The sequence below is a fragment of the Tamandua tetradactyla genome, chromosome 5 (genome assembly GCF_023851605.1).
Source record: "Tamandua tetradactyla isolate mTamTet1 chromosome 5, mTamTet1.pri, whole genome shotgun sequence".
In the NCBI taxonomy this organism is placed as follows: Eukaryota; Metazoa; Chordata; class Mammalia; order Pilosa; family Myrmecophagidae; genus Tamandua; species Tamandua tetradactyla.
This window is the reverse complement of record NC_135331.1, coordinates 67,118,423-67,141,624: the sequence shown is the minus strand read 5'-3', so window position 1 is coordinate 67,141,624 and position 23,202 is coordinate 67,118,423. Positions and strand designations below refer to the sequence as shown.

The following is a 23,202-nucleotide window of genomic DNA, read 5'->3' as shown; positions in this document are numbered from 1 at the left end:
TTAGGGGGAAAATTTTCAGTTTTTCCCCATTGAGGATGACGTTAGCTGTGAGTTTTCCATATATCCCCTTTATCACATTGAGGAAGTTCTCTTCTATTCCTATCCTTGGAAGTGTTTTCAACAAGAAAGGATATTGAATTTTGTCAATTGCCTTTTCTGCATCAATTGAGATGATCATGTGGTTTTTCTACTTGGATTTGTTGATATGGTGTATTACATTAATTGATTTTCTTATGTTGTTAATTGATTTTCTTGCATACCTGGGATGAATCCTACTTGGTGATGGTGTATGCTTCTTTTAATGTGCTGCTGGATTCAATGTGCAAGAATTTTTTTGAGCATTTTTGCATCTATATTCATTAGAGAGATTGGCCTGTAGTTTTCTTGTAATATATTTGGTATGGGGGTGACGTGGGTTTCATAGAATGAGTTAGGTAGCTTGCCATCCTCTTCAATTTTTTTTGAAGGGTTTGAGCAGGGTTGGTACTAATTCTTTCTTGAATGTTTGTTAGAATTCACATGTGAAGCCATCTGGTCCTGGACTTTCCTTTTAATGACTGATTCAATTTCTATACTTGTGATTGGTTTGCTGAGGTCGTCTATTTCTTCTCCAGTCAATGTTGGTTGTTCATGCCTTACTAGGAAATTGTCCATTTCATCTACATTGTCGAGTTTATTAGCATAAAGTTGTTCATAGTTTCTTCTCATTACTTCTTTTATTTCTGCAGGGTCCGTGGTTATGTCTCCTCTTCCATTTCTGATTTTATTTGTATCCTCTCTCTTCTTCTTTTTGTCAACCTTGCTAAGGGTCCATCAATCTTATTGATTTTCTCATAGAACCAACTTCTGGTTTTGTTGGTTTTCTTGATTGTTTTCATGTTCTCAATTTCATTTATTTCTGCTCTAATCTTCATTATTTCTTTCCTTTTGCTTGCTTTGGGGTTAGTTTGCTGTTCTTTCTCTAGTTCGCCCAAGTGGACAGTTAATTCCTCGATTTTTGCCCTTTCTTCTTTTTTGATAAAGGCATTTAGAGCAATAAATTTACCTCTCAGCACTGCCTTTGCTGCATCCCATAAATTTTGATATGCCATGTTTTCATTTTCATTTACCACTGGATATTTACTGATTTCTCTTGTAATTTCTTCCTTGACCTACTGGTTGTTTAAGAGTGTGTTGTTAAGCCTCCACATATTTGTGAATTTTCTGGCACTGTGCCTATTATTGATTTCCAACTTCATTCCTTTATGATCTGCGAAAGTGTTTTGTATGACTTCAATCTTTTTACATTTATTGAGACATGCTTTGTGACCCAGCATATGGTCTTATCCTTGAAAATGATCCATGAGCACTTGAGAAAAAGTTGTATCCTGCTGTTGTGGGATGTAATGTTTTATAAATGTCTGTTAAGTCTAGCTCATTTATTGTATTATTCAAATTCTCTGTTTATTGATCCTCTGTCTATATGTTCTGTCCATTGATGAGAGTGGGGGATTGAAGTCTCCAACTATTATGGTAGATGTGTCTATTTCTCTTTTCAATGTTTTCAGTGTTTGCTTCATGTATTTTGGCACATTCTGGCTCGGTGCATAAATATTTATGATTGTTATGTCTTCTTGTTGAATTGTTCCTTTTAGTAATACATAGTGTCCTTCTTTGTCTCTTTTAACTGTTTTATATTTGAAGTCTAACTTTTTGGATATTAGTATAGCTACTCCTGCTCTTTTCTGATTGTTATTTGCATGAAATATCTTTTCCCAACTTTTCACTTTCAACCTATGTTTATCCTTGGGTCTAAGATGCGTTTCCTGTAGACAGCACATAGATGTGTCCTGTTTTTAATACATTCTGCCAGTCTATGTCTTTTGAGTGGGGAGTTTAATCCATTAACATTTATTGTTATTACTGTATGGGCAGTACTTTCTTCTACCATTTTGCCTTTTGGATTTTATATGTGATGTCTAATTTTTCTTCTTTTTACCTTTATTGATAGCCTTCACTTCTACATTATTCTCTGCACCTCTCTCTTCTGTCTTTTTGTATCTGTCTCTAGTGCTCCCTTTAGTATTTCTTGCAGAGCTGGTCTCTTGGTCAAAAATTCTCTCAGTGATTTTTTGCCTGAAAGTGTTTTAATTTCCCCCTCATTTTTGAAGGACAGTTTTTCTGGATATAGAATTCTTGGTTGACAGTTTTTCTCTTTTATTAATTTAAATATATCATCCCATTGTCTTCTCATCTCTATGGTTTCTGCTGAGAAATCTACACATAGTCTTATTGGGCTTCCCTTGTATGTAATGGATTGCTTTTTTCTTGCTGCTTTTAAGATTCTCTCTTTCTCTTTGACCTCTGACATTCTGATTAGTAAGTGTCTTGGAGTATGTCTGTTTGGATCTATTCTGTTTCAGGGATGCTGCACCTCTTGGATCTGTCATTTTAAGTCTTTCATAAGAGTTGTGAAATTTTCAGTACTGATTTCCTCCATTAGTTTTCCTCCCCTTTTTCCCTTCTCTTCTCCTTCTGGGGCACCCACAACTTGTATATTCGTGTGCTTCATGCTGTCATTCAATTCCATGAGTCCCTGCTCATATTTTCCTGTTCTTTTCCCTATATTTTCATTTGCTTGTCAGATTTCAGATGTCCTGTCCTCCAGTTCACTAATACTAACTTCTGCCTCTCGAAATCTAACACTGTAGGTTTCCATTGTTTTTTTTCATCTCTTCTACTGCGCCTTTCATTCCCATAAGTTCTGCGATTTGTTTTTTCAGACTTTTGATTTCTTCTTTTTTTCCTTCTTTGCCTTCTTTATATCCTCCCTCAATTCGTTGATTTGATTTTTGATGAGGTTTTCCATGTCTGTTCAAACATTCTGAATTGTTTCAACTCCTGTATCTCATTTGAATTATTGGTTTGTTCCTTTGACTGGGCCATATCTTCAATTTCCCTAGTATGGTTCTTATTTTTCCTGGCATCTAGGCATTTAATTGCCTTAATTAGTTTATTCTGGAGATTGTTTTCACTTTTTTAACCTAGGATTTTCTTGCTGGATGACTTTATTGTCTATCTGTTCTTTGACATTCAGTTCAGCTTATTCTGGACCTCTAGCTTAGGTTTTGTTTAACAGAGGAAAATTTTTCAGTTCTTGTTTTCTTGTTTCTTGCCCTGCCTGTATGGTGCCTTTTCCCCTTTCTCCCCACCTTAGAAGGGTCTACTTAGGTTTTATAGTCCCCAGCCAGATTTTCCCAGACCAAACTGGCCTCCTGTCGAGGAAAGAGTCACCTGCAACAGGTTTCCCTGTGGGTGAGACCCAGCAGATTGAAAGGCTTTCCTGTGAAGCCTCTGGGCTCTCCATTTTTCCTATCCTGCCCAGTATGTGTCACTTGTCTGCCTGCAGGTCCCACCAGCATAAGGTGATGCGATACCTTTAACTTCAGCAGACTCTCCCTGCTGGGGGCATGGTGGAGACAGAGGAGAGGTTGTAGTTTGGTTTTAATCACTTCACTTTTCCAGACCCTGGTGTCTGAATTCCTTGAGGGAGGGATTCCACATGAGCCGGGCCCCACCCCTCTCTTAGGGCAGGCACAGGCTCCAGACAAGCACTCAAACAAGCTTAATTCTGCCTATGTCAGGGGCAGCTGGAGCCTGAAAAGTCTTGCAGCTGTATCCAAATAGCCATCCAGCTGTAGAAACACAGCTACAAAAAAAGGAAAAGAAGAATCCTTTTCAGAGCAGGATCCCTGGTCCTTGGGTTTGCCAATCAATAGCTTAAGTTGGTACGTTGCTCTGTGTATCACCTGGTCCTATGTGCCCCCTCCTTTCCTTCAGGGCCCAGACCTTTTCAAATAAAAAAAACCCTGTGTTTATTTTTAGTAGTCAGAATTTGTTAATTAATTCCACAATTGGAGCTTGGTTGTACTCAGCCCCTGCTGCTGGCAAAGTCTATTTCCTTTCCCCTCTGGGAAGCAGCCTGTGGGGAAGGGGCACCGGCTGCCATGGCTTGGGGAAATCACAGTTCTGGGGGGGCTCATAGCTGGTCCAGCTGGTCCAGACTGGGGTATGCTGTGTGTCTGGTCACTGATGTGGCCCCAGCAGTTATTCTGTACTGTTTCTGGCTATTTATTAGCTAATCTGGAGGAGAACTAAATCTCACACCTTGCTAACCCAATGTCTTGGCTCGTTCCTTGGTGAGTAGCTTTGAATCTGTTGAATTTGTTCAGGAGAGGAGAGACACATGCCAGTTTCAAAGAGGTGGAAATAGAATCATATATATCCTCTCTCTGAGAAGGAGAATATTCAAGTTAGAAAAGTGCAACTTCCTTTAAGAAGGGATCCCATGGTAATTAAACAGAATTGATGGAACAAATTATGGTGAAAGTACTTTTTAATTGGCTTTCTCTGCTTATTATTGGGGACTGAATCACATCCCCCAAAAATGACATGTGCAAGTCTTAACCTGTGGGTGTGAACCCATTTGTAAATAGGACCTTTGAAGATGTTATCATTTCAGGGGGGTGGGGCTTAATCCACATAAAATGTCCTTATCAGGAGAAGCAATTCCAAGGCAGTCAGGAGGAACCAGAGGAGACAGAAAGAGAGAGACTGCCAGGTGATGGAGGATTGCCACCACCTCAGCACTAGATTACTACAGCTGTGGGAGGAAGCATGGCCTGTTGATGCTTTGATGATGATTTCTATGAGCCAATAAATTTCTATTGTTTAAGTCAAGCAGTACATGATAATTGCCATAGCTTCCCTGGCGGACAAAGATTCTGATAAGCAAAGCTAAAGGATAAAATACATATTTACAACTCAGGTTGTTAAACCAAGGGCTTGTTTGCTAAGTAGTCTGGTTCAGAAAACTCTAAAGCAAAGATGCAAGTGAAGATTTTGCTCCATCACAAGTAGTAGATTTTCTCTGGTTGAGTTTTTATGATATTCTTCTTAAAATAGGAGGACTCTCTTACTGTCAAATTCTTATATCTATCTGAATTGCAAACCTTTGTTTGTCAATAACTCTGAAATACGTGTAGAAAATTATGAAACTGAATATAAGGCTAAGATCAGAAATGATGGTTTATGCAAGGAACTATCGCCATCTCTTCCGATGTATCTGAACTTAAAATTAACATTGACATTGCCCACAAAAAAGCAGCCTTTTGTTCTCCAAAACAAAACAAAAAAATGTCAGAACAGCATTTGGCTTTTGAAATGTTGGCCACAATTCCCTGTCTCTTTTTTGTAAAAGTTTTAAAGCGAGCTTGAAAAAAATAAGATTTCTCTTCTGACAACTTCTAAATTTAAACATAACAAGGAACTTTGCTCATAATTCGCAATTGTAGCAAGGAAAGTTAGAGTGGGGAGGACCTTAGAAAGTAAAATAATCTTTAAGAGGCAGTAGAGATTTCTAAATGGTTCATCATCTGAAACTCCAACCTGAAATTGTCATTCCTATGAATTAAGGTTTGTTGAACCTATCAAAATGAAAATATGCCTGAGAAGAGTGACATAATGTTGCTAGCATTTCGTGTGAACCAGTAGTTTCCTAACGGATTGAAGGGACCAAGCAGGGACACTTTGTACCCTTCACATGACAGATTCTTCAAATGATGGGAAGTCATTTAGCCTTCCAATTATTTTCTATATTAGCTTTTAAACTTTGTTTTTGTAATGTCAGCACCTTTTATTGGAAAATAAAGTTTGAACAATTTTATTAGATACTTTATTATCTAATCGCTAATACATGTTAGATACCTATTAAGAGATTTATCCCAAAATTTCAGTTCTCAAATTAGACGCAAAAGGCTCAAGCTGACACCTTTAAAGAGTTTTGGTTTTATCACAACCACCTTCAGCTAGTCTTTCCCTTGTGCCTAAGAAATGAAAGGGGGGCAGGGCAAGTAGCTCTTCAGCTATGCAACATTAACCTCCTACCTTTTGTCTAATTTATACAAAATCTTGGGATTCTAAGTTATTTTTCTATAAGTACTTTGCATTACTAGTTTATCCAAAAAGACAAAGAAAAAAAAGGACAAATAGATTTCATCATGGCAGATAAACTTCTGATTTTATTTGATTTCCCAACTGGATTAATTTCCCTGGAGACCCTGGCACTGAAAAGATGATAGCACTCTTTGTAAACAAGGAAAAACAAGTCCAAACTATGAAATGCTAGCAGGGAATCTGACAAGGTATTTATATTTTGCATGATGACTACTTCGGTGATTTTTTTTTGGAAATATGAATTATCTAATTAAAAAATTTTGTTGGGGGAGGGGGAGAGTTGTCTCTTTTGCTGGAAACTTCAGCATATATTTGGCCTTGACCTTGGCTCATCCAGTCCACATTTTTCCATGACAAAACAACCACTCTCCACATGAAGCTGGCTCAGCTCCAGGGCTTCTGTCCCTTGGGAACAGGCTTACCAGTTAATAAACAGGTTTTTTTGTTTTGTTTTGTTTTTTTAATAATTGCTTATGTCCGCCACTGGGCCAGGTGCTGCAGGGAACTCCAAGAAGCCTTGTAAGTTTGAGGGTGGTCATTTCATTCTGAAGTCTGTAATCTGGTAGAGAAAGATGAATTATATAGAAAATGAGGCATTTGGGTTGTTGGGCAATGTGGATTTGGAGTGGGGTATATGGGAGGCACTTTAGAAAGAAGTTGAACTTGTGCTTTTTTTTTCATTTAAATTTTAATTTATATTTTGAGTAAGAGATACATTCACAAATTTCAAAATTCCAAAGGCCTTCCTTTCTACCCTGACCTTCAATTCGAATTCCTTTCCTCAAAATCAATCAATGTTACCAGCTTTTTGTATATATTTTTTCAGAGATAGTGGATGCTACAAATACAATTGTGAATTCACATGATTTCTTTCATCTTTAGAGTTACAAATGGTAGCCGCCCTGTGCCCTGCAATGTGGAGGAGTAATGTGGCATAGCTATTAAGTGCCGAGATTCTAGAGCCTGGGCTCAAATGAGGGCTCTGTCATTTCCTAACAATGTGACCTTGGGCAAGTCTTCATCTCTAAAATCAGGGACAATACCCACCTCATAAGGTTGGTGAGAAGATTATATTAATTACTAAGTGCTTAAAATAGCGAACCTACAAAGCACTGCAATGTGTTAGGTATTGTTATTTTTACTTAATGAATCTTGGAGATTGTTTCATATCAGCACAATTAGAGGAATCTTATTCTTTCTTCAATGGTTGCTTAATTTTGCATTGAAGGACATACTTTATTATACCTGACCTTGAGATTTAGGATTTAGAAAATTAGGAAAAGGGTAATGTTAAGGGCTTTCAGAAGGTAGATCAAAAGGAAGTGGTAACTATTACCCATCTTTAATTGGCTAAAATTAAAAAGACCGTCCATGTTGAGTGTCGGTGAGGATACGGAGCAACTGGAAAGCTCTCAACTACTGCTGGTGAGAATGTAAAATGGTGCAATGACATTGGAAAACAACTTGACAGTATGACAGCCTCTTATAAAATTAGACAAATATCTACCATAAGATTCAGACATTCTACTCCTAGGTACTCACCCTGTTACCATCAGAAAACACGGCCCTAACTATTCAGCCCTGCCTGATCCCACAGCAGAGAAACAAGTCTCTTTGTCTTGGTTGAGAAGGTGAGTTTATTGAAGATGCATCATCAAGGAACTGGAGGAAGAACTTTCCAAGACCAGTTCAGAGTGGGAAGGGTGATTTCGGTTTTTATAACCCCAAACGGAGAAAGAAATGGCCAGGATCCAGGAGAAGGCAAAAGAGAAAAAAAATAGAGGAGGAAAAACTGTTTGGTCAACACGTCCTTTTAACTTGTAGGCCCCTCTTGTTGTTGGCTACTTGGGCTTTTGATCTTGTCCTTCAAAAGGGAGGAAGGTGCTGTATTAGTTCATCCGATGCTGCACTCCTGCAAGCAGAGCAAGTTGGGGGTGTGCTTCTGGGAACAGAGAGTAAGTTTTTTGCTATTAGACCAACAGCAAACTATTTCAACAAGGGCTTTTTATGCTTCGAATAACTGCAAGCCTAACTGAGTGAAGTGATCATAAGAAAACATTTTTCAATCTACTGAAGACTATACTAAGCATTTTTAGTTAAAGGATTATATTGAGTTTTTTCTATTTATCCAGCTATTGATCTGAGAGAAATGAAAACATATGTCCACATAAAGACTTATTAACAAATGTTCGTAACAGCTTTATTTTCAAGAGCCAAAACCTGGAAACAACCAATGTGTCCATCAATAATGGATAACCATATATTGCTAGTTCTTCTAAACCAATGCATATGTACTAAGAAATGATGATCATGTATCTATGTGATGATGTTAAGAATTAATTATTGCATATGTAGAATGGTATGATCTCTAAATGTTGGGTTAATTTCTTTTTTTCCGTTAATTAAAAAAAAAAAAAAAAAGAGAAGGGATAATTGGAGCTGAAGGGATACAGACTGTACAACGGGACTGGATATAAAAACTCAGAAATGGACAGCACAATACTACCCAATTGTAATGCAATTATGTTAAAACACTGAATGAAGCTGCATGTGAGGTATAGGTTTTTTGTTTTTTTTGTTTTTTTTTTTTTGTATTTTTTTTCTTTCTATTATTGTTTTAATTCTTATTCTGTTGTCTTTTTATTTCTTTTTCTAAATCGATGCAAATGTACTAAGAAATGATGAATATGCAACTATGTGATGTTATTAAGAATTACTGATTGTACATGTAGATTGGAATGATTTCTAATTGTTTTGTTAATTCTTTTTTTAATTAATAAAAAAAAAATGGATAACCAAGTTTTGGTAAATCTATATAATAGAATACTACTGTCTTAGTTTGCTAAATGCTGCTGGAAGGCAATACACGATAAATGGACTGGATTTTATGAAGGGAATTTATTTAGTTATGAATTCATAGTTCTTTGGAGGAAGAACAGTTGGCTTTCCTCTGGTTTTCTCTGTTATATGGGAAGGCACACGGCAAAGTTTACTGGCCTTCCCTCCTGGCTTCTGGATTCACACGGCTTTTCCTGGGGTGATTCCTTTCTGCATCTCCAAATGTCTGGGTCTGAGCTTTCTCCAAAATGCTTCCCCTTTTAAAGGACTCCAGTAAACTAATTATGGCCCACCTTGAATGGGTGGGACCACACCTCCATATAATTAAAAGGTCACACCCAAAACTAGATGTGTCAATCTCCATGGAAACAACCTAATCAAGAGGTCCCACCCTACAGTATCAGGTCAGGATTAAATGAACACGACTGCCCCCACGAAATTGGATTAGGGTTAAAAGAACATGGCGGGCAGGCCACGGTGGCTCAGCAGGCAAAAATGCTTGCCTGCCGTGCCAGAGGACCTGGGTTCGATTCCCGGTGTCTGCCCATGTATTAAAAAAAAAAAAAAAAAAGAACATGGCCTTTCGGGAGAACATAACAGTTTCAAACCAGCACAGTTACTTAGCATTAAAAATGGGCAAATGATACATGCTACATGGAGGAATTCAAAAATATGATGCAAAAGTGTACATAATCTCATTTATGTAAAATTATAGAAAATACAAACTAATCTGAACTGAAATGCAAACTAATCTGAATCTGAAAGCACATCAGTGCTTGTTCAAGGAAAAGTGGGGGTGAGGAGAGAGATCACAGGGACACTGAGAAACTAGTTATAGTTATTTGTTATCTTGATTGTGGTGACAGTGTCACAGGTATGTACATTTTTCAAAATGTATCAGATTGTGTACTCTAATTTATCATGCTTAAATATACCTTAGTAAGGTTGGGGGATAAAGAAGAAAATGACCATACGTATTCAGAGCAAAAAGCATCAAAGTTTACCATAGCAAGCTAATAGAAAAACTACAATTTGTTGAATGCCCCCAAATAGTCAATTTGAATATGCATGCAAATGTGGCATAATATACCCAAATAATCTAAAAACACTTGTATTGTAGCTGTTATTTTGTGCTTTTCCTTCCCTGCTCCCATATCCAAACTAAGTATGTCTTTATTATTCAGTTGGGGAATTTTTTCTTTTAATTGTTTTGTTGAGTATCTTAATATTTACTTGTTGATATACTTTTTTTAAAGTAGGAGATGAGAAAAAGCTAGATTGGTGGTGTGTTTGCATGTGTTGTATATGGGTTATGTATGTTGTGGCTCTTTAGGAGGGAGGTGTGTAGAGAGGTGGTTGGTAAGTGGCAGTGCTGTCTCAGTACAAAGCATTGTTTTCTTATAGCAGTGGAATGTTTCAGCCTCAGTTCCATCTTTGCTTAAAAAAATTATTGCCTGAGTGAGATTAGCCAGAAACAAAAGGACAAATACTGTATAGTCTCACTGATATGAACTGACATTAGTGAATAAACTTGGAGAATTTCACTGGTAACAGAGACCATCAGCAGATAGAAACAGGGTAAGATATAGGGTAATTGGAGCTGAAGGGATACAGATTGTGCAAGAGGACTGATTGTAAAAATTCAGAAATGGATAGCACAATACTACCTAACTGTAATACAATAATGTTAGAACACTGAATGAAGCTGAATGTGAGAATGATAGAGGGAGGAGGGCTGTGGGCACAAATGAAATCAGAAAGAAAGATAGACAGTAAAGACTCAGTATAATCTAGGAATGCCTAGACTGTATAATGATAGTGACTAAATGTACAAATTTTAAAAATGTTTTTGCATGAGGAAGAACATAGGAATGTCATTACCACAGGGTGTTGAGAATTGATAGTAATTAATATTTTAAAATTTTAGCTTATGTGCGAGACTAAAGCAAAAAATATTTATTTGGTACAAAATTTATATTTTGACTAGTGCATTTCTTAATATAACTTATGTAGACAGCTTAATTGAACACCATAAGTATATGGAACCTTGAGTAGGGCATGAGATTTTGTTAGTTTGTCCAGAGTGATGCCCCGATGAATCCCAGAGTGATTTGAACAGTGAATAAAAAAGTATTTGCAAAGTCCCCTTTGGGGAATGGTGAGAACAGGGGAAAATTCAACTTTCCCAAGTTGAATTCTTGATATTCTCACAAGCAGTGCAGACAACCAAATCTATAGGCTGAGCCCCCAATCTTGGGGGTTGTTTATATGAAACTTAACCCCACAAAGGATAGGTCAAGCCTACTTAAAATTAGAACTAAGAGTCACCCCCAAGAGAACCTCTTTTGTTGCCCAGATGTGGCTTCTCTCTCCAGCCAACACAAGAAGTAAACTCACCACCCTCCCCCTGTCTGCGTGGGACATGACTCCCAGGGGTGTGGACCTTCCTGGCAACGTGGGACAGAAATCCTAGAATGAGCTGAGACTCAGCATCAAGGGATTGAGAAAACCCCTAGAATGAGCTGAGACTCAGCATCAAGGGAAAACCTTCTCGACCAAAAGGGAGAAGAGTGAAACGAGACAAAATAAAGTGTCAATGGCTGAGAGATTCCAAACAGAGTTGAGAGGTTATCTTGGAGGTTATTCTTATGCATTAAATAGATATCACCTTGTTAGTCAAGATGTAACGGAGAGGCTGGAGGGAACTGCCTGAAATTGTAGAGCTGTGTTCCAGTAGCCATGTTTCTTGACGATGATTGTATAATGATATAGCTTTCGCAATGTGACTGTGTGATTATGAAAACCTTGTGTCTGATGCTCCTTTTATCTACCTTATCAACAGACGAGTTGCACCCTTATATACTTTATACTGGTATGGTCCTTCAAACATTATTCAAAGGATAAATTTAACTCGTTTTAGTTTCACAGCATCTTATGGCATAAATTTATTGGTTATGATCCCCCACTTTGCAGAAGAGGGCACTGAAGAAGAAGGAAATAATTACCCTCGTCTAGGACACCACAGCTTGCTGGTAATAGAACTGGGACTGATCATTAGCTCATTGTTTGCTTTGTTATACTACGTTGCCTTTTCTCTACTTGACTCCTTTCTAAATAAGAAATTTTTTAATAAAAAAAATTATTGCATGAAAGTCCCTTGAGGGGTGGGGGAAAAATACGGAACTATTAAACTTTACTACTGTGTCAAGCCTTAGGGACACCCAAATCAATAGGCCATGCCCTCGATTGGGAGGCTTACTCTTGTGAAGCTCATGTAGGTAGCATAGAAGCTTAGACTACCTATAGGTATGCCTAAGAGTTACTTCTGGAGGACCTCTGTTGCTGCTCATATGTGGCCTCACTCTCTCTAAGCCCAACTCTGAAAGTGAAATCACTGCCCTCCCTGCTACATGGGACATGACATCTAGTGGTGAAAGTTTCCCTGGTGGTGTGGGAGATAACTCCCCGAGATGAATCCAGCCCTGGCACCATGGGATCAACAATTCCATCTTGATCAAAAGGGGGAAAAGAAGTGTAACTAATAAAGTATTAGTGACTGAGAGAGATCAAATAGAGTCAAGAGGCTACTCTGGAGGTTGCTCTTACACAAACTTCAGTTAGACATTGCTACCTAGCATAACTTGCCAAACCCTAACCAAAACCATTCCTGCCAATCCTAAAGAACACGTAGGGAAATTTGTAAGATTCCACAAGGGTTCCAGGCACTAGAATAACTTGCCAGAAACCTGCAACCTCAAGATGGGTCCCTGGTCCAGGTAAGTCCTGAAACCTAGCTCAGCCTCTCCAGGACATCAGACAGTTCCATCTCCCTACCCTATATTATTGATGGCCCCTTCCAACATGAAAAGTTAGAATGGGCGTAGCCCAAATACCCCTAAAGAGTGAGATAGAAAGATCAAATATGATGGTGGAATTATACGAAGAAGGTAGGGTTGAACAAGTGAATATGATTGCTGAATCATTAAATTGGTACTTCTTTTATTCTCCAGTATCTTAGAGCAGCTAGAAGTATAAGCCTAAAATTGTGAAATTGTAACCCATACCGAACTGTGAAATCTGTTCTACAACTAATTGTTGTGCTATGCTTTGAAATTTATTGCTTTTTTGTAAATATGTTATTTTTCACAAAAAATTTTAAAAAGTTGATTGTGATAAAAAAATATTTATTCTTTCTAGGCACTATGTTCTAGAGCAGCTAGAAAGAAAAATCTGAGAGGATGGTATGGTAGCCCATAACACACTCTGGAATCTGTCCTGTAACAACTTGTTGAAGAGTGCTTTGAAAACTATTGCTTTTTTCTTTCTTTGCTTTGTATGTATGTTATATTATCAATAAAAAAAGTTTAAAAAATTTATTACATCTTTAGAACACTTTTGTTTAAATGGGTTATGAGTATCAATATTTACTGTATTAGAAATTAAAACAGAATTCAAAAATATTTATGAATTCATTTTTAACAAAAATTCATTGCATGTTAACATTAGTAACATTTTTATTTTTCCAATACACAACAAACTTAGAAGAAAGGTATTGTTTTGTTTTGTTTTTACATTTTGCCATTCTCTGTAATGTCTGGCTTAAAAGAAGAAAACTGGATTCTCAGACCTGCTTCTTCATTCAATCTGTAGCAAAATCACATCTCATGTAGCCTCTTGGGAACTACTGTACAGACATGAGAGAATGAGAGAGAAAAGGGCAAATAACATCATAGTATTGTTATGAAAATTGTTTTGATGTCAAGGGCCTCAGTGAAATCATGTGTGCGTGCATGTGTGTGCATATGCGCATGTGTGTGCGTGTGTGTGTGTGCGTGTGCGTGTGCCCAAAATCTCTTCTTTGAGAACATTGAGTCCATGTGTTGGAGAACCACACTTAAGTCACAACATACAGCTGAACATGTTTTTGAAGAAAAGTATGTTGAAAGGAGGTCAACAACTTTCTCAATTTTACAAAATATTTACCAGATAAAACAGCTAGAAATGTTAGACTGGAAAAAAAATTGACTATGTTGGCAAACAACATCAGGAACATTGTATATCTAATTAACATTTGTCCCCAGAGCCTTATAGAATAAATCTAAAACTGGATCTTAAAAATTTTTAATTTTTAATATGGCCATACTTTGCTAAAAATTGTCCTACTGCCAATAAAACACCTCAAGTTGCTGTAGCAATAAAGAAACAGTCTCCTGACCACATTTTTCCTAAATGGCAACAGAGTTTCCAGCGTCTTCAGGACAACAACAGTTAGTCATTAGTGGCACATTTTGAACAGAACATGGTCTTCGTGGCATGTGTGAACTGGTGGATTCATTTAATGTAATTATGTAGCAGAAACCCAATATTGTGTGTAAATGATGCTGTTCCTTGCCACAGGATTTGGACATTAGTAGTGATTGGGCCTCCAGAATAGGTCTAACTTCATTTAATACACAAATTATATAAAGAATATTTAAGGAGCAAAAAAGTCAGTAGGCTTTGATTATGCATTGGTTCTTGTGGTTAAGCGCATGCTTTCCTCGTGGGGGAAAAAAATAAAGTACCCTCATTAAAAACCAAAGCAAAATCCCGATGGCAAAATCCCTCCTTTCCCACACCCCAGGAGTTCTCTTGGATTGCTTCTCTTTCCATTCAAATGTGTTTAATTTCATCCCATGAACGTAATGCGGAAGACATGTGATGAATAAGGGTAGAATGTTATTCCTGAGGATTTTCCTGGAACTAGTGGTACAGGACTTTGGAACTAATGAATGTGGGGAAGGAGGTGTGTTTTCTAAATTTAGAACAGCATAACTTAATATCATGTGTGGATCAAATAAATAAATATATGCAAAAGAAACCTACACAAATACAAATTGTTCCATCATCAGCAAATATTTATTGACCCCCACAATGTGCTGGGCCAGCGGTGATCAGTGTGTGCCATACTGGGCAATGTGCAAGATCTACTGAGGTGTGAAGTGGCCCCTACTCTTGGGATTTTCACACTCTAATTGCAGAGATCGGTACACGAGGTAATATTAGATCATTACAGAGGGGTGGCAGACAGTAAGAGGTCCAAGCCTGCCAAAGGCCAACAGATCACTCCTTCTGTCTGCAATTGTCCCAGATAGGTTTGTGGGTGTGCTGTAATCTGAGTACCTGGGACTGGAAGAACATGGGCCCCCAGAACGCATATGGACTGGATGATGTTATCAGCACTGCTGTTATTATTCGTGGCTTCCTGGTCTGAAGAGATTTAAGGTGGTGTCAGATGCTGAAAATGCCTGGTATAAACTTTACTCTCCTCTCTCCCGCCCATCCACCCTACACTCCCAACTTTTAAAAAAGAGAAGTTTCCATTGTGAAATGTTTTAATGAGTTTAGTGTAAATGATTCAGAAGCATAAGGATTCAATTTCCCTTCAAATAAATGGAGATTCCAGACCCAGGGGGAAACATCTGGCCTGATGCAGCTGCTGTTTCCTCAGGAGCATTTTGGGCACATGGGAGGGAGATGGGTGGGGAGGTGTTTGACCAGAGTGCTGGTATGGCTGTCTCTTTGCCACAGGTGGAGCCTATTGCTATGAAGAACCCTTTTTGCTATTTCAGAAATTGGTTGTTGTTCCCATTTTGTTTGAGTAAATTACTTTCTCAGGAGAGAAACTGGACATTTTAATTAGATGCTTCCCTAGAAAAATCTAATGGAATAAATTCTTTTGTAGGTGCATAGGCACATCTGAATGTTCTACAAAAATCCCTACCAGCTGAGCTATCCGATTCTGGCCTTGCTTAGTAAAGCGCAAGTTAGGATAAGACTCCCATCTTAATTCAGGAGAAAACACATTAAAAGAGAAGGACAAGGGGGAGGCAGGGCAAGATGGTGATATAGGAAGGTGTGGAATGTAGTTATCCTCTAGAGCAACTAGTAAATAGCCGGGAACTGTCTGGAACAACTGTGTGGGGGACACCTGTGACAGGACACACATTGCACACCAGCCTAGAAAGGGTGGAAGGGCTGAGATCACGTCACAGAACTGTGAACAAAGCCCCCAGAATCTGAAGGCCAGTGCCCCCCGCCCCCGCCCCACTGGCGTAGTAGGCTCAGTTGGAAACACTTCCCCATGGGAAAAAGAAGAGGTCTCTGCTGGGAGCAAGGAAAGGCAGCCCAGCCAAGCTTCAATTGCAGTTTTAATCACCAAATTTGGTCTGCTGAATACAAGCTCCAAGCACAGATAAACCGAGAGCCAGCAGGGAAGATATACTGAGATTTCTCTGGGCAGATAGAAGGTAGGGTAATTGAAAAGGTGGGGGGGGGAGGGGGGCTTTGGAGTAGGCCCAGCTCAGAATACTGGAAAAGGTCTGTGCCCTAAGGCATGTAGAGCCAGGTACCAACTCCAGCTGTTGACAGGTGAACTTTGAGGGCCAACAATTTTCAATTGTTGGCCCTGATCCAGGTGAGGGCAAAGTCAAGCTAGGTCTGAGAGTCAAATTAACAAGCCTAGTGAAGGAAATAAACTTCTCTAAAGGGTTTACCTTCCCTAGGAAAAGGAGGTGGGGGTGGAGGTGGGGAGCAGGGCCCACCTCAATGGGTAACCCTCAATCAGAGAATTCAGATTCCAGGGGCTAAGTCAAATTCCCACCTTTTATCTTAGCCTCTGTCTCAACCATGCCCCCGGCAACTACATGGTCAGCTTAGAATTAAAGGCACCACACCGCTTTATTCTGGTGCAGAGCTACAGGCTAACAAACACCACCTACTGAGAAGGATAGGAAAAGCACAGAGTCTGGAGGCTTCACAGGAATCTCTAAGAACCTGCTGGGCTGGGTCTCATCCTCAGGGAAACTTAAAGCTGGTTACACCCTCCTGCTGAGACCTGGGCCTATCTTGTCTGGGAAAATCTGACTGGGGTCAATGATACCCGGGGAGGTCATCATAAAAAGAAATAAGGCCCTACTTAGGCAGGGCAAGAAGCAGAAAAACAAGAGCTGAAAAATTTTGAACAGCTAATTAGAAGCTATGCTAGAGGTCTAGAATAAGTTGAAATGAATACCAAAAAATCAGATAGAGAACAAAGCCAACCAACAAGAAAATCCTAGGTAAAAAAGTAAAAATGACCCCCAGAATAAACTAATCAAGGAAATCAGATGCCAAGACACCAGAGGAAAATTATGAGCCATACTAGGATAAGCAAAGATATGGTCCAGTCAAATGAACAAACTAACACTTCAAATGAGGTACAGGAGTTGAAAAAACTAATTGATGTTCAATCAAACATACTAAATCAAATAAAAAATCAAATCAACAAGTTGAGGAAAGGTATGGCAAAAAAGAGATAAAGGATATAAAGAAGACATTGGACAACCATAAAAAAGAACTAGAAAGTTTGTAAAAGCAAATGGCAGAATTTAGGGGAATAAAAGGCACTAAAGAAGAGTTGAAAACACAATGGAGACTTACAGCAGCAGATTTGAAAAGGCAGAAGAAAGGATTAGTGAACTAGAGGACAAGATATACGAAATCCTGCACACAAAAGAACAGATAGGGAGAAGAATGGAAAAATATAATCAGGGTCTCAGGGAATTAAATGACAACATGAAGCACATGAATATATATGTTATGGGTGTCCCAGTAGAAGAAGAGAAGGGAAAAGGGGTAGAAAGAATAATGGAGGAAATAATCACTGAAAATCTTCCATTTCTTATGAAAGACGTAAAATTACAGATCCAAGAAGTGCAGCACACTCCAAACAGAACAGATCCTCATCTACCTACTCCAATACACTTACTATTCAGATTGTCAAATGTCAAAAGCAAAGAGAGAATTCTGAAAGCAGCAAGAGAAAAGCAATCCATCACATACAAGGGAAGCTCAATCAGACTATGTGTTGATTTCTCAGCAGAAGCCATGGAGGCAAGACAGCATTTCAGAAGATCATGAAAGAGAAAAACTGTCAACCAAAAAGTCTATGCCTGGCAAAACTGTCCTGGGACATGACTCACAGTAGTGTAAATCTCCTTAACAACACAGAACTTGCCTCCCAGGGATGAGCTTGGCCTTGGCATCATGGGATTGAGAAAGCCTTCTTGACCAAAAAGAGGAAGAAAAATGAAACAAGATAAAATTTCAGTGGCTGAGAGACTTCAAAGAGAGTCAAGAGGTCATTCTGGAGGGTATTCTTATAGCTATCCCTTTTTCAGTTTTTGGTTTATTGGAGTAGCTAGAGGGAAATACATGAAACTATTGAAATATAATCCAATAGCCCTGATTCCTGAAGATTACTGAATAAGTATAGAGCTTTAAAGGTGTGACTGTCATGTGATTGTGAAAACCTTGTGACTGATACTCCCTTTATCCAGTGTATGGACAGATGAGTAAGAAAAAAACAAAGACAAAAACATAAATAGTGGGGATGGAAGGTATAGGATGTTTTGGGTGTTCTTTTTCACTTCTATTCTTTTCTTTTTTTGGAGTAATGAAAATGTTCAAAAATCTATTGTGATTATGAATGCACAGCTATATGATGATACTGTGAACCACTGATTGTATATTTTGAATCATTATATGGTATGTAAATATGTATCTCCATAAAATTGCATTTAAACATAAAAAAATAAAAAATAAAGAGAATATTAAGGGCAGTTTGAAGGGAAAAGAGGACATATACATGCATAAAGATACCCATTGAAATATTTTTATAAGTGCAAATAGAGAACTGATTATATAAATTATACTTCATAGAGTGGACAATTGTGTATTTATTTTAAAAATCAGTGTGATGGTTAATTTCGTGTGTCATCTTGGCTGGATTATGGTGTCCACTTGTTTGGTCAAGCAAAAGCTGGGCTGATTGTTACTGTGAGGGCATTTCATAGATGGATTTATATCATTTATCAGTTGATTGTATCTACTACTGATTGCATTTACAATCAACAAAGATGATTGCCTTCAACAATGAAGAGAGTCTCTTCATCCAGTCAGTTGGAGGTCTTAAAGCCAGAACTAAGAATTTCAGAGGTCAGAAAGAAGCATTTCTATTTCTACTTCAGCCAGCCAAGTTCTTCTGGGGATTTCAATGTCACTTTCATTGAGTTTTCAACTTGCAGCCTACCCTACAGAATTCAGACTTGCCAAACTCCACAGTCATGTGAACCAATTCCTAAATATCTCTTTCTCCCCCAACCCCCATTTCTCTGGAGAAGTCTGACTAATACAATCAGGTAGATAAATGTGTGTCAATATGAAAAGATCAATATAAAAAAATTAGCTTATTGAATTGTAAGAGCAATGTACAAAGAATACCCCCTTTTCTCCCTTTCTCATTAGTTAGCTCTGAAAGAAGAGCATGTGCTTTAATGAAGAAGTAAGTAAAGTAGAAATTTAGGCATTTTCTTTGGGGTGATGTGTCCTAACTTGGGCACCAGGACTGGTAGTTTGTTTTGAGACTGGAAAGAGTAAAACAGAGAAAGAGGAAGAGTCACTCCAAGGTGTGTTAGGGAGGGAATGCTGCTGTGGGCAACAGTAGTTCACTTGCTTTTATTAGTTAAAAAAGCATAGAGAAAAATAAGTAGCTAAAATTCATAACAATGGCAATGGTCTAATATTTTTAAACAATATTTTCTTCTTAGTATGTGACATTCCTTTGCAAATCCTCCCTAACTGAAATCTTGTTTTGAGTTTCCCACAGAAAGTAGATAAGTCCAGACCCCATGACTGATTACTTAAAATCATGAAGTTTAGAAGTAACCCTGGGAAAAGCAAGACATGACCAAAGAATGAGGAAAACAAACTGTGATTAACACCAAAGACTGAGCTCAAACAATCATGGGTAAGTTTATGTGACTATGTCTTAGGTTAATTTAACCAGAGACCCATGCCTCTATGTATAAAAACCCTAAATCATCCCCACTTCAAGCCGGCTTTGGAAAGTCTCCCCCAGCCCCATGCCAGTGCACTTGCAATAAATTTTCTCAAGGAGAGGCATGTTTCTCTTTTGTAATGTCAGATTGGAGGGACCCTTCAGAAAAAGCCATGCTTGTGGCATCACTTTGCGGAACCCCTGATGAAACATGTAAAATGTACCTCAAAACTGTCAGTCCACAGGACAGAGGAGGGGAGCATGCATCTGCTGGCTCCATCCCTCATTGGTAAAGGTCCACCTGGAGAGTGTTAACTAATGGGCACTTCCAGACTTGCGCCCAAGTAGGACATCTGGACAGTTTCCACAAGCAAGTCCCAAGGCAGAGAGGAAGAGCCCCTGGGTTCAGCGAGAAGGGTCCTGTGAAGTTATGCCTTCATGTAGCTGATTGTCCCAGCAATGGCCAGAACACAATGTGGGCTAAAAGGATATGAGATGGAGCATAAAAGATATCTGATATGGAGTGGGCTTTTGATATTTATCCAAAAACTTGATTTCCTAGAAGAGGTAGAATTTCAGGAATCCCAGGTGAAATTAAGACCAAGGGAAGACTTGAGGTCAGAATGCAGCTGATAAAAGGGAGGCTAAAACTAAGTACCCCGCTTTCAACTTTTCTCATTTGTTGGTCTTTTCTACCGTAGCAGATAGGCTCGCCCCTTCTCTCTGCTGGATCCTCATAGCTGCTTTTGGTCTTCCCGTAACCTCTCTCAGGGGTTCCTGGGAGGAGTCTAGGCTTACAAGGCAGTGTCGGCCTCCACTATCTGAGTCCCACCCCCTGCAAGGCCAACTTGCCTTCCACCTCCTCCCAAGAGCCCGACTACCTTACTGCTTACACAGAGCTCTCCCTCTTCTGAAATTCTTTTATGGTCTGACCACCAACTCTATATTTAAACTCACATGGTCAAATATTTAGGTAATATCTGGAGGATTTACATTTTGTTTCCTGGGTGGGCCACAGTGGCTCAGCAGGCAGAATTCTTGCCTGCCATGCTGGAGACCTGGGTTCGATTCCCAGTGCCTGCCCATGCAAGAAACAAAAAAAAGACAGGGTTACATCTTGTTTCATGATGCAGAGCCATGAATTGTATCCCTTTGCATCCATTAATGGCAGGTAAAGGCATTATAAGCAATAGATGTTCAATAAATCTGTGGTTAATTGCTGATACAGGGCTGTATTCTGCAGAGCAGTAAGAGCAGCTGATTTCAGGGCAAATGAATGAGAACAAGAGTACAGCAGTTTTTCATGTGTGACAAAGTGGCTAAATCTGCTCACCCTCATGAAGACAATGAATAGACTATGAGCCAGCTTGGGTAGGCAAATTCTATTATCGAGCAATCACTCATTTTCAAGGGGACATTTCTGGTAAAGCCCTGAGTTTAGGCTGCCAAGATTCTGTGCATTAGCCATTAAAGAACATGACAATAAAAGTGACATGGGGAAAATATACCTTAGAGCAAAGAATACAATGGGCTTGCTTTAGGATATAAAACAGAAGTCACTAGCTAGTAGAATGGTCAATACTTTCCTCAGTCATTACCTTAATGTTTCCGTTAGCTTCTTGAGTACGGGGTTGCAGTAAGTATTACTACCGCACACCAGTATTTACAGTTCTTCTCCCCTTCCTGGATCTATCGGGGGAAGTCACTTTTCTGACCCTTTTGAATTCAGGTGGTCTTGTGGATTGCTTTGGCCAATGAAATGTTTGTGGAACCGATGCCCCTCACTTCCAGGGAAAAGCATTTAAGAGCCTGTGCCCAATTCCCCAAGCTCTCTACACTTGCCGCATGGGAACAGTCATGGGAACAGGAGTTCAGGTAGAGACGCAATCAGGTTGGAGCAGGGAGGTGAAGGAGTGCATTTCCTCATTCGGTATTTACTGAGCACCAGCAGTGGGTGCAGTTCTGCTAGACACTGGCTGTGCATTGGTCCACAAGGCAGACGGAGTGTCTGCTCTCAGGCACTTTCCTTCTGGGGTGCAGAAATCTACTTTTAAGTTATATAAATCATTATTTAATTGTCGTTGTGACCTATTATAAAGGGAGGTAGAGCATGTCTAGAGAGCACATGACACAGGGATCCTGAGGCCTGAGGTTTAATGGGGGATTGATTTAAGAATAAGTAGGAGGGGCCATGGTGGCTCAGCAGGCAAGAATGCCTGCCTGCCAGGCCAGAGGACCCAGGTTCGATTCCCAGTGCCTGCCCATGTTAAAAATAAATAAATAAATAAGTAGGAGACATCAATTAAAGGACATTCCAGGTAGAGGTTCTGAGGCAGGTAAGTGAAAGTGCAGAAAAAAAGAAGATCGGTGTGGCTGGAATAAGTGGGAACTGTCCATCAGGCTTGTGAGATGAACAGAAATCAGTTTATGTAGGGCTTTGTGGACTCTGTTTTAAGTAAAAAAACTTAGATCTTTTATTCCAAAACTTATTATGAGTAATCTTGAAACAAACAGTTAATGGTCACTTACCACCCTCCTCTTATGCTTTTCTTCACCCCCAGTGAGCCCTGTTGAGTGGCTCTGAGCGCCTCCTGGTTGGGAGGGAGCTAAGAGGGTTGAGAGACTAAGCAGTGCTCATTTTATGAGGTCTGTTAGTGATTTCTCCCACTCCTCCGGAAGCCACTGCCGCCCTCTGCCACCCCAGGAGGCAGGGCTCCTTGGCAGAGGCCACGATCTGCTCTGGCTAGATTTAATAGAAAGGGATTTGTTACAGCTATTAAATAGCTCAAAGAATCACGGAGAGGGCTGTAGAAACAGGTTTTAAGTTATGTTTCCAGGAAGAACAACTCAAATCATGCCACAAACCATGTTGTCCTTATAATAAAGGGCTTGGCTGGTCTTCAGCCTTGTTTCTGGGAATACCGTCTAGGACTTAGGAAAGTCCCACAGTCTGAGTGTCTTTTGTTAGGACCCTCTAGACCATACCTGAGGTGCCACTGAGATGACTCAGGGTGGGGCCGGTCACAGCTGTAGGCTTAGGGTGGGGGCTGGTCACACCAGAAGGACCAACCCTAAGACTAGGGCAGTGAGGCTGTTGAGCCAGGTCACGTCAGCCTGACTTCAAGGGAGGGGAGAGGAGACTGGAGATTGAGTTCAACCATGTGTGTGCTGAGTCAATAAAATCACTCCCAGCAATGAGGCCCAATGAAAAACCCAATGAAAAAACATGGATGCTCAAGTGCGCTTCCCTGATTGGTGATACACGCTGATGTACCAGAAGGGTGATGTTCTGACTCCATGAATAGAGGACATGGACACTTGGTGTGGGGATGTCCCAGACCTCACCCTATGCATCTCTCTCTCTTTTTTTTTTTTTTTTTTTTGGCTTCTTAATTGTATCCTTTTGCTATAGCAAAATTTAATCATTTAAGTATAGTGCTTTTCTGAGGGAGTGGTGGGAACCCCTAAGTTTGCAGCCAGCTGGTCAGAAGTGTGGATGGCCTGAAAACCTC

At 39.4% G+C, this 23,202-nt stretch overlaps 1 protein-coding gene across 1 annotated transcript in view; it reads left to right on the top strand.

Moving 5' to 3' along the window:
- The first annotated feature begins 15,939 nt into the window (after positions 1–15,939).
- The window catches only part of LRRC31 (leucine rich repeat containing 31), a 56,120-nt gene continuing 48,857 nt past the window's right edge, over positions 15,940–23,202 (top strand). The window contains 2 exon segments of the mRNA XM_077159375.1: positions 15,940–16,121; positions 19,520–19,660. Of these exon segments, the coding sequence (XP_077015490.1) occupies positions 19,657–19,660 (4 nt within the window). The 5' untranslated portion in view covers positions 15,940–16,121; positions 19,520–19,656.